The sequence below is a fragment of the Bactrocera latifrons genome, unplaced genomic scaffold, assembly GCF_001853355.1.
Source record: "Bactrocera latifrons isolate USDA-ARS-PBARC rearing strain unplaced genomic scaffold, ASM185335v1 scaffold_60, whole genome shotgun sequence".
Classification (NCBI taxonomy): domain Eukaryota; kingdom Metazoa; phylum Arthropoda; class Insecta; order Diptera; family Tephritidae; genus Bactrocera; species Bactrocera latifrons.
Genome location: NW_017537268.1, coordinates 138,352 through 153,745, shown reverse-complemented (window position 1 = coordinate 153,745; position 15,394 = coordinate 138,352). Strand labels below are relative to the sequence as shown.

General features: G+C 34.2%; 1 protein-coding gene across 1 annotated transcript in view; it reads left to right on the top strand.

The window, feature by feature from the left end:
* Positions 1-8,591, top strand: part of LOC108975038 (205 kDa microtubule-associated protein) — a 34,213-nt gene extending 25,622 nt beyond the window's left edge. The window contains exon 2 of the mRNA XM_018943273.1: positions 5,114-8,591. Coding sequence (XP_018798818.1) covers positions 5,114-7,171 — 2,058 coding nt within the window. The 3' untranslated portion in view covers positions 7,172-8,591. The remainder of the gene's footprint in view (positions 1-5,113) is intronic.
* The last annotated feature ends 6,803 nt before the right edge of the window (positions 8,592-15,394 follow it).

The window sequence follows — 15,394 nt, the reverse complement described above, 5'->3', positions numbered from 1 at the left end:
ACCAGTAAAGCTGGCAAAGCAGACAAGCACAATTAATGTTGCCATGTATCATGTGTATGTATGTGTGTATTCATGTATGTATGTATATGTGCTGCTGATTTTAGCACGGCTTAATATGTGACCTCATTACACTTGGTTGCTCCGCAGCCGAGCGCCATAATTTTTCCCAGCTTTAGACAAACACTACATAATACTTGCACATAAATATATATTATGTATATGCTTGTATGTATGTCGTGGAAGTTTAGACACAAATTTACACAAATGAATACCTACAAAAGCTGGCATTTCGTTGCAAGTGGCGTTAGCGCTTGCCATTAGATGAATGCCAACAACTGTTGCTTTTATTACTGCTGCCTCTAGGTTTGGTCAATGACATTTTCAGTTGCCTTCATTTGTTTTAAATAACTTTTCCAAACGCCGAACGCCGAACGCCGAACACCAAAAACCAGCTCCACATTGCTGTCATTGCTTTGCTCTTGTTGTTCTCCATTGTTTTTGTTGGATTTTGGACTTTCTGGTTTTGGTTGGCACGTTTTTTTCTTCTTATTATTTCCTGTCACTCTGGGTTTGTTTGTCTTGCTGTTTTGTTGTCCCCTTTAAAACACACCATACTGCACTTTTACATACATATATACATTCATACTAACTACATATATTATGTGCCTGTGTGAGGAGTTGCTAAGTTTAGCAAGAAATTAATTTGACGCTGAGTTTTTTGTTGTCGACTGTGTGACTGCTCGAGCATCGTCCAAACCGACATCCTCGACTCCAAAATGCTGCTCCCCCAAACTGTTTTCGTCATTAAAAAATAGATTTACATACATTTTTTCATACTCTATAATGTATTCATATACAAAGGTTTAATGGTATTGTGGCCGAAAAATTATATTTATACCGTATATCCCCTTATGCTTGCTTTGCTTAAGTTCAGTAAGTTTGTTAAATATTTAAGGGGCAAGTATCACCATTTCTTTTCGCTCATGAGATGTTTATCATTATTAATTTACAAAAAGAAAAAGCGTTAACTTTTATTGCACCGAAGCAATAATACCCTTCACAAAAAAACAAAATCTTTTATAAAGAACTTGATTTTCATCGCTTACTCGTAGTTTGTATGGCAGCTATATGCTATAGTGGTCTGATATGGGCGCATGGCTGCAAAATTTCTGACGATATATCAAAAACTGAGATACTACTACGTATATACAGACGGATATGGTTAAAACGCCGTAGTTCGTCACTCTGATCATTTAGAGTAAAATTCATCATAACCGGACTCCCATCGTCGTAGGGTTTTTGTGCGGCTAAGGCAGCTGCCCACATATGAAAGGCGTGGCAACAGCATGTGTTTAAAATATATTCTTACAATTGGAAGCTGCAGTTCAGAACTATGTTTCCATTGAATAAATATACTATCTGAGCCAAGGTCAGCCAAGAGTGAATGAAAGACAAATATCCCACTAGGTTGCGTTGAGCTATCGCGACCAGATGATTATGCCGTGCAAGTCAATTTGTATGTTTTTTGGCCTTAAAATCAATTGTCGCACAACATCAAAAATTAATACAAATTTAAAAGAATGAGTACTATAAATTTTCACAATTTTCTTGACACATGTTATGAAATGTTGTCCGATTACCAGATATTATTTCAACGTAAAATCACCAAAGTAGTGTTGGTCCCGTCATTGAATCGTACTCATGCCCGATTTTAGGAACTGGTTTTGAATGAAAATGTTGTATTTATGTAATTTTTCCCTCTATGGGAGCTGTCTGGTTATGAGTATATATATGTATATACCTTACAATATCTGCGACATTTCAGCTTAATGTTTTCTGTCCCGGGTTTAATGAGCCAAAAACTAACTAAATAAAATTCAAATATTAATTTTTAGAAATTATTTATTCCCCTAAAAACATGTTACTAATTTCATAGTTTCGATATTACGTGCAATTAGGTCGTAGAACATAAACCAGCTAGTTTTTATTTTAGAACTTTATAATGTGTTTTCAGATTTATTTAATACAACCTTTCGACCTTACCAAGAAACCGTTAAATTAATTAATTGTTGTGACGATTGTTCATGTGGTGACGTTACGTCGTTTGTATCGTATTTTCAAATACTACTGTTGCATTCGGTTAATACTTCCTATTGCTAACAAAAGCGTAGAGAAGTCCGAAATGAAATTCTATGTCATGAAGAGATACATTTTTTATATTCTCATTGTCGCAAACGAACTGTTTGTTTTCAAATTTGAATTCGTATATATATTCAGAAAATACAATAGCGTATTTAAATGAATTTTCTCCTGTATCAATTGCGTACCCTAATCACGTGCAATTACTTTGCAAAACTCACATCCTAAAATTCTTTGTCATACATATTCATCAACGTCTGTAGTTTTTCCTTCATTTGAAGCCACTATAAGCTAACATACGTTAAACCATAAAGCTATACAGCAATGTGTGAGGTGGGGTGGCAGCAAAGACGCCCTAGGAAATAAAAACTGAACTGTCTTCATATGGAAAAGTCATCATGAATCTTAGCGGACTTTTAAATATAAATTCATGTACTTATGTAAGCAAAAACTGATATTATGCGTCTATGTATGTATACTGTGCCAACATTGTATTTATTTTGAAAATTCTTTATTTATTCTTCCAAATCCATTTCATCCGCTTCAAAGTAATCCCCACTAGATGTAGTACATTACGCCAACGGATTTTCCAATCTTCAAAACACTGGTTGTAGTCACTTTCCGGGATGGCCTTCGGTTCGTCTTCGCTGCGGCTTGAATCTCCTCTATCGTATAAAAACGGTGCCCCGGAGCGGTTTTTTGAGCTTGGTGAACAGCCAGAAGTCGCACGGCACCAGATTAGGTGAATACGGTGGTTGCGAAATGATCATTTAATACAAATTCTTTGCTCAACAAATTTCGACATCGCAAAAAACGAAAAACTCACTTTTAGCAGCTCACAAAACGACACGTATCTCAAACACTAATGAATATTTTGACATAAAAGTGACTGACAGTACTACCAACCTAAAAAATAATAATTCTCTAAATCCTTAGCCGCGCAGTTTAAATTCAAATGTCACCTTATTTTTTGGGCACAGGCACATATATTGAATGATACATAATTAGAAACAGTTGTTTAAATAATTAAAATTCCTCAATATGTTAATTTTTATTAATAATACTTATTACTGATTAATAGTAAGCGCGTGTTTCAAAGTTATGCTTTAAAATATATTAAAATGTATTATTCAGGTTTTTAATGAGAAAAAGCTGATCTGTCCTACGTAATTACATTTTTGACCTTCGTCAGTCTAGAAAGACGTATAAATAAATTGTAAATCAGATCAAATGCTCAACAAAAATTTTTTTCAATGCCTTTAAACATATATAGAATTTTAAAACTATTTCCAAAGTTGCACGCAAAGGAAAAACGTGCAACAGAAATAGACCGCACAATTCATATTATCTCGCGAATAGACCCAAAAAATAGTTGCACTGACATTCTACATGAAATTCAAAGCGAATACAATGTCCAAATATCCAAGAGAACGATTGCTCGATGTTTGACGTTTCTAAGTTGACACAAAAGTTGTTTAATGAAACTTCTATTCATGTTTTGGAGTGGGAAACGTTCAGCACAGACTTAGACCCTATAGCACATCTCTGGGTGAGGTTAAAAGAGCCGCAAATGCACCAAAACTATCCCAAATAGGATGTTCTTTGTGATGAAATTAGAACGGCATGGCAGCTACAAAATTGGTGGATTGTCAGAGTCTTATACAGTAAATTCGGAATCGATGTGAAGCCATATTAAAGTAAAAGAGATAACCAATAAAATACTAACCAAAAGAAAGCAAGCTTTTGTAATTTTATTTTTTGTTGATAAAATATTTTTGTTTCTAATTAGTTGTCGCACTGAAATCGTTGTGTCCACAATTTTTCTTAAAATATTCAAAATAAAAACGAATTTAAAACCAAATGTTTACTATTAGAGTTTAAGTTTAACATAGGTTTTAATAAAATAAGTGAAATTACAATAAATATACGTGATTTATTGGAAAATAACATCATTTACCTCAAAATAGGGGTCGTTTCAAATTTGCTGTTAACAGCTGAATGCATATACCCTGATGTGCTATACGTACATATCTACAAAAATTCAAAAATATTTTTTGTACTGTTTTTGCAGAACAGTTTTTGGTTTTATAACAGTTTTAATACTTTAGTATCTTCCAAAAAGAAAAAGAAAGAAGTCTGTTTCTTTTTTTCATTTTGTAACTTAATTACTTTCAAAATGTTGAAATTTTCATATCTCTCCAATTTGTTAACCTTTGTTCTAACACTTTTGGTGTTGGTGCTATTTTTCTTTATTTCTACTTTGATTCCACATATATTTTGTGTGTGTAAGTAACTCCGTCTTCGGTACGAAAAATAATTTGATCCGTTACTTGTTTCTATCTTTTCTACTATTTTATATTTGCTTTGAACTTCGCCGGATAATATTCTTCAACTAAAAATATGTATGTATTATACTTTTACATTTTCAACTTGTAACTTGAGATTCATAATTATCACACAGAGTTATTAAAGAGATCATTATTCAACGAAATTTGTTGAGTCTGCAGTTCTAATCCAATTCATGGTTGGTTACTGTGCATCTTCTCTCGCTGATGTGTACAATTATGAAAAAATGTTCTTAATTATTGTTAATCATCGATAGCTGTGCCTGACTGACGCACACTGCTTCCAGCTGTGTAAAATTCTTTGTTGTGTGACTCAAACTATTAGCTTTTTTGGCTTTAAATGTCAATGTCTTTGACTAAGCACCAAAGTGCTTTATGTATAGAACGTCTTCAATATGAATGATGGTGCATACCTCATTGTTAATGATGCAGCACAAATGTGTACAACTCTATTGGAAATGTTGTGTTTAACAATTTACCTGCTTTCATTTTTAGGCATTACTAAATTAAAGAATCCGGAAAACTTGCCATGTTTTGAGAATTTCCTTAATTAATTGATTTTTACACTATTGAATTTCTAAATGTTAATATGTAATAACATTTATTTATGTTTTTTTATGTTTTCACAGGTAGAGGAGGTTGCACAAACAGCAGCTAACATCGTTGAAAGTCTGAATCCATTTGCTGCTTCAGAACCCGAACAAGACACATCGCTTGAACAGCCACCAATTGAAGTGGAACATGCATTTTCAGCATTTTCAAACGAACTGCAGCCAGATGCTGGCTTTTCGCAGCAAAACGAACAAAGCTACCACAACGAACCACAAGAGCAACAACACTCACAGGAGGAAACAGCAGAGTCCACATTTGAACATCACGAAGACAATTTATTATTGACAAAGCCAGAAGATGAACAACCACTAGTAGCGTCCCCTGTAAAATTGGAGTCTGAATTAAATGGATTTGAGGAGCACATACCAGCTTCCATATCTGTGGAAACCTCGAATCCTGCTCCATTTGAGCCAGAGCCAGTAGATTTATCAGTTGAACCAGTGCATGAAGAGGCTCATGTGGAACTGGTAGAGTCCCCAGTTGCTGAGCCTGCACATGAAGAGACTCATGTGCAACTGGTAGAGTCCCCCGTTGCTGAGCCAGAATATGCGGCTGTCCCTGAGCCAGAAATCAAAGCTGTGCCAGAGCCAGAAGTACAATCAGTTTCTGAGCCAGAGCTTATGATGCAGCCAGAGTCGGAGGCACTCCATTCTGAGCCTGTAAATGTATTATTTGAGAGCAGTAATTTTGATGCAAATGTTTCGGCTGTGGCTGAACCAATTTTAGAAACTTCAGATCAGCCCTCGGTGCCTACTCATTCGGAAACCACTATAGAGTCAGCTGCTAATGAAACCACACCATCAGCTGTTGAAGAAGCCGTGATTGCTGCTGCTGCTGTAGGTGCACTGGCAGCTACAGCTGGCGCCGTGAAAGCTGCGGCAGATGCTCGCAAAAAACCAGAGGTTAAACAGACTCGTACTCCAACTTCGACGAAAACCAAGGCTATCGATGTCAAAAAGGCTGCAGAACCAGCTAAAAAACCGATTGGCAAAACCACTCTTTCAACGGTGTCTGCCGCTAGACCACGTACTGCTCCGGCTAAGACGGCTGCTACCGCTGAGAAAAAACCGGCTACAACTAAATTGTCAGCTAATACTGCTGCTCGCAAGCCTCTAACGTCTACCACTGCAGCGTCTCGCACAGTTACTAAGACAACAACTACAACACGCCCAACGACAGCTCCCACTGCTGCTAAATTGACTGCTTCTCGTACCACTACCTTGTCTACTGCACGTCGTTCTGCACCAACTACTACAGGGGCATCGACGACTGTTTCCAATGGCACAACCACAGCCAAGCCCAAACCAACCAGCAGTGCACCTACTAAGCCAACAACTTTGGGTCTCTCGGGTACAACCAAACCGAAGTTGTCATCACCTCGCACCACTTTAACATCGCAACTACGCAAGGCTCCAACTACCACAGGTACTGGTCTAGCTACGACTAAAAGTCCTCTTAAGACTACAGCACCAACGGCTAACGGCGTAACTAAAAGTTCGACCACTACAACTGCTGCAAGTCGTGCTAAGAGTTCGACTTCAACTTCTACCACTACAACAACCACAACAACTAAGACTTTTACTGCTCGCCCTGCTCCGAAGACTACGCATTCATCGACATTATCATCGACTACGACACGCCGCACTGTAGGCAGTGCATCGATTAGTGCAACAGCTGCAAAAACCTCCAGCAGTACGTTGCAGAAAAAGACTCCACCGGGACCTACTACTAGACCATCAACAGCTGGCAAAACCTCACTTTCACCTACGAAAACGACAAACTCACTTCTGAAAGCGAAAACCAAAGATGTAACTAAGAAAGCAGTAACTCCAACTAAATCATCAAATCTATTAAAAAATAAGCCTACCGTAGAACAGACAAAAACAAATGGTACTGCTGCTCTAGGAGCAGAAGAGCCTACTATTATTCAACCGGAGCAAACACCCCATTTGAACGGTAAAGGAGACGGTGACGCTTTGCAACTGATAGAGAATGGTATTCATAAACTTGAGCTAGAGAATGGTGAAGATCCCCTATTGGAGCAGCATATACAGGCATCTCTGATCGATGCTTAAAGGGAAGGAACAGAAAGAAGACTTTGTATTTTTTTAAAGTGCAGTAAGCAAAATGAAGAAATGTTAGATCAAAGAAAGCGATCGTCGTCATTTAATAATATCTATTTTTGTGGGGGAACTTACCTTTGGACAAGTAGACATAATGCACAAGGTACTTGGTAGAAAGCAGTGGAGTGGTAGGTAAAAGCAGCTGCGCATAATTTTTATAATTTTATTGCTGCGCAGATTGCTATTCACAATTAAAACAAATAAAATCAGAAGAGTATTTTGATGGAGGAAAATAATATTTTAGACGAACTTTGATAAGAAAGATGAGATTCAATAAGAGATAGTAGAAATTCACATGATACGCGAATAATTCTCGATAGTGGAGTACGAATGTGACGGTGGCGAAACGAACAAAAACTATAAAATTAAATAATTGCATATTTTCAACGAAAATATTTTCAATTTAAATTAAAATACATATGCAGTGGTCATTGGTGTTGGCCAAATTGCGATAGACTCTGCATGAATGCAAAAGTGCACATCCCAAATATATATGTTTTTGATATAATCGCTTGAAAGTAATCTTCGTCAAGTTGCATGGTTCTCGAAAGTGTTTACCTTTTCAAAAAAGGGAACACATTTTTAATGTGTACTTGTTTAATTTTTATTATACTTTTTTTGTTTTGAATAGTTCGGTGTCTAATGTTTTCAATTATTATTTTTTTTTTTTTGCTGTTTTATAATCGGATAAGACTTCTATGGCGAATATTGTCATTTACACTGATTTTYCACTCCTTTTATTGCATACCCATATTTAAAGACAAAAATATTTATTGTTTCAGTTATTTTTTTATACTCATTATCATCCATGGATTGATGTTGGAATGCTCATCGTTAATTATTATGTTTTGATGTTTATCATAGTAATTTTTTACTTTTGTCATTTATTTAAATAGTAGATTTTGTGCTGGTGAATGTATGGAAAAGACGAAAAATGAAATAAAAAATCATAAAATTTATGAAAAAGCTAAAGAAAAAAATTTCTTATTACCACTTTGTGAGCCAGTAGTTTTTGGCCTAACAACGACAACTAATAATACGCAAAAAAAAATTAAAAAATATTAAATGCAAAACATAAGCAGAACAAAAAAATAAATAAAATATATTAAAAAAAAAAAATGTATGCGCGAAATGCGTCATAAGTAAAAACATACGAAGTGAAATTATCTTTTATACACATACATACATATGTATATGAATATCTATTAAACATTAGATGGCATGCGAAAGATCTTTTAATCTTCAATCACATTAACGATCGAATTGTGCATTTTTGATATATTTTTGTACTTCATTATTCTGTTCCTGTTTACAATATGTGAGTAAATGTATAACACAAAAAAACGAAGCAGTATACTTAATTATAAATAAACACAAAAAAAAAAAGTTAATATTATTTATGAAACAAATTGTGGACTTGCTGTGCTCCTACCCAGTGTATTATTATTATTTTTGTACTTTTCTTCCGAAATTCCTACTTTTGATTTGTGCTCCTTTGTATTATTTCTTTTAATTTGTTTACATTAAAAAAGAAATTCTCAACTTATAAGTCTGTCGAAACATACATATATATATATATATATAATATTATATTATTCTCAAAACTACGATAATTTTTACGATAAACTTGTATGCAAAACAAAACAAAAAAACAATTAAAAAGCTACAAAAAAAGAATAAAATTAATTTTTGTGTTTTATTTTATTTTTTATATTATTTGTATAATTTAGTTAGTAATTATATGATTTTATGCCACATCAAATCTTCCTATTGCACATACTTTATACATATGCTAGTTCATAAATTAAACTCACACCTGCAATTGCGAGGATCAAGCCAAATATCTAAGTGTTTACACACACACATTTCGTCTTTTTAAAGTTTGTTAAATTACATAATGTGTTCCATTTGTATTTTAGTATCTAAGACTTAAACGTAAATCGTTTTTAATCAACTCACAACTCGAATTTATTCACATTGCCTACTCTCACATTTATTGTAGTACATGTGCGCGTATATAAGCACTTCACTTTATTGTAGCTATGGTGCCGCTTAAAAAACAAGTAGTGCACAATATACACCAAAAAAAAAAAAGAAGGAAAAAATATATATTATACGAGTATACTAAGCCTTAATAGCTCTTTGTGAAATAAATTATTTTCCATAATTTTGCTTGCTTTAACAGTAGTGCCCTTTACATCTAATTTGCCTTATTGTTAATTGAACTGAATGCAAGTGATATTGATCGAAAAATTGCTGAGAGGGTGGGGACAAATAGCTTGATATTGCTGTTTTTTTTAGCTTAAATCCAAATATAATGTATTTTGTTGTGCGAGTAGATATGACGTTTTAATGAAATATTTTAAATACGGAGACTGACTACGATAACATGCGCGCGGTAGCTTTCCTTACGCGAATTTCTTAGCCTTTAACTCGTTTTTTCGAATTAGTTAGCTTCCATATTGCACAAGTGCACTTCCAAATGGTAATATAAAATGTAGCAGAAAAAGTGTTTTACTTTTCCAGCGTGTGCATTTTTTGTCTGATTCTCATAGATGAGCGCTTCGAACAAATGGCGCTTTGAACTGTATACAAAGCGTAGTTTTGTTGAGAGCGTGCTTTAAAGTATTGGATCGAGTTATTCTCCATTTTTGCCAGAAGCAAAAACAAAAAAACATTTTTTAATCACAGTTAACAAGTCAATAAAATAATTACCTTTATGGTAAATAAAAAGTGTAGGATTCATTTTAAATCATGACAATCAGCTGTTCAAAGCTGAAATTCCATTGTGTTCTTCTTTTCAAGCAAATTCGGCAAATTGATATTTGCTGATATGAGTCACACATTATACTACCCAAACTTTTTTAACGCGTTAGGGACCTTGAGCATCAATTTTCATTGTAATTTAGACACGGTAACACCTGGAAATACATTTTACATTTAATATGTGTATACATATCTTATACAATTACACACCATTTGAAAGCTGATTTGCGGATTTTATTGAACAAAGAACTTAACAAAAATCATTCATTTACCGTTCTTATAAAAGAATTTTCTATGAACGTGAATGTTTAAACGTAACTTTTATATTTACCTACGTATATCTAGAGCATATTATACAATTATACACAATTAGATTGAAACAAAAAAATACTAGAAGGTAAGGCTATGAATATCTTAAAAAAAAAATTATAATAATAATTACCCTAAAAAATGGCACATTTATCAATTAATATATACAAGTATAAAATGTGAGTAGAATTATTCATTGCATATTGCCACCTAACAACCCATATGTATCAGACATAGAAATTATTACGACTGATTTGTTTAAAGAAGAATCTGCAAAATCAGAAATCTCGCCAAATGCCATAGCAAGGTAAAGAGTATATGATTACATATTGAACTATATGTTTACAAGTGCATACTAATATACATTTTTACTTACATACATATAAACACACTAGTTGCATAGAAGTGCATAGTAATATGTATGGATTTAAATAACATACCCACAAAAATATGAACTGATTTAGTGCAGTAATAAGAAATATGTATTAAATGAAGCTTATCGAAGCACGGAACCCAGAGGAAAGATATTGGGTATATACATGCGTACTTGTGTTTAATTAATTACTGGTAAAGGACCACAAATGACCGTAGTGGTACAAGATAGAATGACAAAATACATACATATGCATGTAACTAACAGCAACCACTAACTAAAGTGGCCGATATTAGAAATAAAATAAATGTTAAAAATTCGAAATTACTTTAAGGGTGTTTTCCTAAATTTCGTAATGTAAATGATTTGTGGTGGAAGAATGTATTCAAATGATTCTTGAAAATTGTAGGAGTATGATGCCTGTATGTTCAGTTCATTTTTCAGACCTGCATCAATATTTCTTCTGGATGCTTTAGCTGATCGTTAGCAAGTTAGCACAAGTTAACATCTACAAAAAATATACATAAACATGGTAAAATTAAAATAACTTTAGTCTCAAAATAAAGAAATATATAAATAACGATGATATCGATGGATCCTCCCAGGTACCGGTTTCCCTCTGCGACCCAGAGTGTTAAATATATTCTTCAAAATTATGATTGGATAATATATTGAAATTGAATATGAAGATTGTTTTTCATTGGACATTTGAAATATTACTTATTTATCAATACTGATTTATTATATGCATTATATAAATCTTACATATGCCACAACTGGAAAGAAAAGAAAATACTGCTAATGTTTTTAAGTATTTGATACGACAATTAAACTAATCTGAAATCTTTTTAGCGATAAAAAATATAAATATTATGTTTTAAATTAGTTTTGTAAAATTTGATGCTAGTATCTAGAATATTTTTTGGCTTTATTTATGACAAGGGATTTCCGTTACTTTTATATAAGAGGGATCAAGAATATAGTAGACAAAAATTATATATCAGAAAAGTGCTAAGAGAGACCAAAGGCTATACGTGGTACTCGGAAGTTCAATGTGTGGTTTAAGTATTATCACCTGTCGCTATATACATACTTATAGTATATATGTGCATATGTATACATATGAATTTATTTTTATACGAACTTCAATATGAATATTTAATACAACCTCAGATCAACGTACAATTGTACATGCCTAGATGGATGTGGATGCATTTTACAACAGTTTGCAAATAGTAAATGCTCAACTATACATACATACATGCACAGGTGTATATATTCGCCTGTATGTGATGTGAAAGTCTATTTGTGCAAGGCATAGGAGGTGAGAGAAACCTTTCGCAAATATTTGGGCGTGGGGATCTGTTTCTCATTACTATCAACAAAATATAAAAATAATGCAAATATATAAAAACTAGAATATAAAAATAATGCAAAAGTGAATGTATTTTGTTGGTAGAGCGATCGATGTGGTCGTTGAAATACATTTGGATGTTACACACGTTTCAGTGTATTAGCACATTCAATGGAAACGTGGTGTGGAGAGCGAAAACTAAAAAGATTCGGCGGAGGAATCACAAATATAACAGCCCACAAGTGAGAATCTCATGAATCACGCGACTTTTGAGTTCAATGCGCAAATATACGGCGTGATATGAACAACCGGCGTCGCAGTGAATCACGCAAGAAATCACCTTTACATACATACATATACATATATTTGCATGTATCTACATATGTATATAGTAAATACTCTGTGCACCTATGCAAATACTCAGATATGCAGCTAATTTACAGTCGTACGTAAGAGTAGCTTAAGCAGTTAAGGGCAATTTCGCATAGGTAATGGTTTATACCCTAAAGTACTAAAGAAAAATACTTATGGATATACTTTGGAAATTTTATGGAGCAAATGAGTTATTGAAATTAGCCTTTTGGCTATACGTATTTGTTTTACTCGAACAAGTTTACATTTTGAATAAAATATGTATGTAAAAACCTTTCCTAGTCGACATTGGGTAATTTTCCCTATAAATCCAGATTTGTACATACATAAGTATGTAACTACGTCGGTTCATATTATAAATATGTTAGCGAATATTGAAGTCTATTTTCGTTAATGGCGTTTGTAATTCTTTTGGTAATACATCTTCACTAAAGCCACTAAAGTAAAAAATCAAAAATTGCATTCAGAAAATATAAATATAGTGTTAATTTTAAAATAATCTAAATAGCAAATGAGAGATACACATATATTTTTTTAATGAAGCAGGAATATTAATCAGTTAATACCCCCAATGACATATACAGCTTCGAGCTGTAGTGGGTGTTAGAGTTTTACATACCTGTGAGTTATGCTTACTTGAGTAGGCAATTGAGAAGCAAAGTCCTCTCTCGACAAACAAAAACCAAACTCTATAAGTCACTCATAATTCCCGTCCTCCTATATGGTGCAGAGGCTTGGACGATGTCAACAACAGATGAGTCGACGTTGCGAGTTTTCGAGAGAAAAGTTCTGCGAAAGATTTATGGTCCTTTGCGCGTTGGCCACGGCGAATATCGCATTCGATGGAACGATGAGCTGTACGAGATATATGATTGACATAGTGCAGCGAATTAAAAGACAGCGGCTACGCTGGCTAGGTCATGTTGTCCGGATGGACGAAAACACTCCAGTATCCGCCGGGGGAAGCAGAGGAAGAGGAAGACCTCCACTCCGTTGGAAGGACCAAGTGGAGAAGGACCTGGCTTCACTTGGAATATCTAATTGGCGCCACGTAGCGAAAAGAAGAAACGACTGGCGCGCTGTTGTTAACTCGGCTATAATCGCGTAAGCGGTGTCTATGCCAATCAAGAAGAAGAGGAAGAGTTATGCAAAATTCTAAACAATTTTAACATCAATTGAAATGGAAAAGTTTACCATATATCCCTGGCTACGTTTATTAATAAGAATATTTTAATTTGAATGAGTGTAAGATATATTTATTCACAAAATTGTGTTTATACATATATGAAATTTGATGGGAGCAGTAAAATAGTAGTAAAGTAATAAATTTTTTTTTTAAACTAAAGGATTTTTGGAAGTTCCGTCTATACGAGATATTAGTACTTGGTAGCATGGCCATGATTTTTAATAACAGCAATACAACGCCTCTTTATAGAATCTACGAGACTCTGGCATCTTTTTAGTGGTATGTCTGCCATGCTTGCTGTACTACAGTCAACAACTCATTGTTGGTTTTGGGTTTGTCATTCCATACGGCTTTCTTAACGTCTGCCCAAAGGTTTTCAATAGGATAGAAGCCAGGCGATTGAGCTGACCTATCCATGACTTCAATTCCATTGACCCGAAGCCACTCCTTTGCCACCCTACTGGTGTGCTTCGGGTCATTATTCTGCTGAAATATCCTTTTCAGCGGGATGCCCTCTTCAGCAAATGGTATCATAATATACTGCATTATAGCCACGAATTTGTGCCGGTCCGTTATGCTAGTAATCTTGTGAATTGGGACTGCACAAAAAAATTGGGCCTGTAGGAAAAACACAGCAAACCATGAAATTCAAACCGCCAAGCTTCTGTTAGGGGAGCGTCTTAGATACTGAAGGGACCTTTTACCGCCGTATAGAATAACTTTCGACACGTCTGTCCACAAGATGTTGCGCCATTTCTCATTCGGAAAATTCTCAATCGGTCCTTTGGTAAATTTACTTGCTATATGATTTTTTTTTTTAATAACGGTACTTATCGAGGACTGCGGACATATTAATTATGTTCATGTAGAAGTCTTCTCACTGTATGAACACCGTAGGCCAGGATCAGTTCATTCCGAATCGCCATAGCTGACATTCTAGGTCGAGTCTTGGCACATCCTACAACTATTGGTGTAAAATTATCGGAAAGAATCCATATTGCGCCCTTTTTTTCGTTTTTTTTTTTTATAAATAATTGCATTGTGAGTCGTTGTGGCTTAATACCCTACAATTCTTTCCACTCCCTTTTAGGATTTACCGTCGTTTATGACAGATTGAATACATTCTCGTTTTTCGTCACTGCAGTGTTTCCCGCGGCCCAAAAAAAGGTGCAAAGTCTTCTTTTTTTTTGCTTTTTGCATTGAATAATTAATAAAAGATCTGGAAACTTACTTTATGTTTGATAAGATTAATTTTTTTTATTAAAAATTATCTGTTTGCAATCATCTCATCGTGCACTACTATTCTATTGGTCGCTCATAAAAACAGATATCCCAATAAAATTGGCTTTAAAAAAGTAACGGTAAGTAATTCACACTTATTGTTGTATATAAAAGGACCGTTATACTTCAGAGAATATAGGCACTACTATTTCAATGCTCGCAACTGTAACTTATGTGCGGTATTTTTTGTTGTAACTGTAGGAAACATTTCTTAAATAATATTGAGGAACGCTGACAATCATTATCCGAATTTTTTTGTATTCTTAGGCGGATATTTTGAAATTGGGCAAAGTAAGAACTTGTCTGTGAAAATTCATCCTTCAGGAACGGAAAACTTCTATGTTCCTACAAAATTATCACAAATTTTTAATTTCATTTTCCAAAGATTTGTTTTCAATATTCATAGAAGAAACCGTTACGACTTTTACGAGTTAAAAAATCCTGCGACATACATATTTATTCTTAATAAGCGATGAAAGAAGGCTGTAGTAAACGGGAAAGGTTCAAAGTCGCCAAGTTGCAATTTATTTGTAT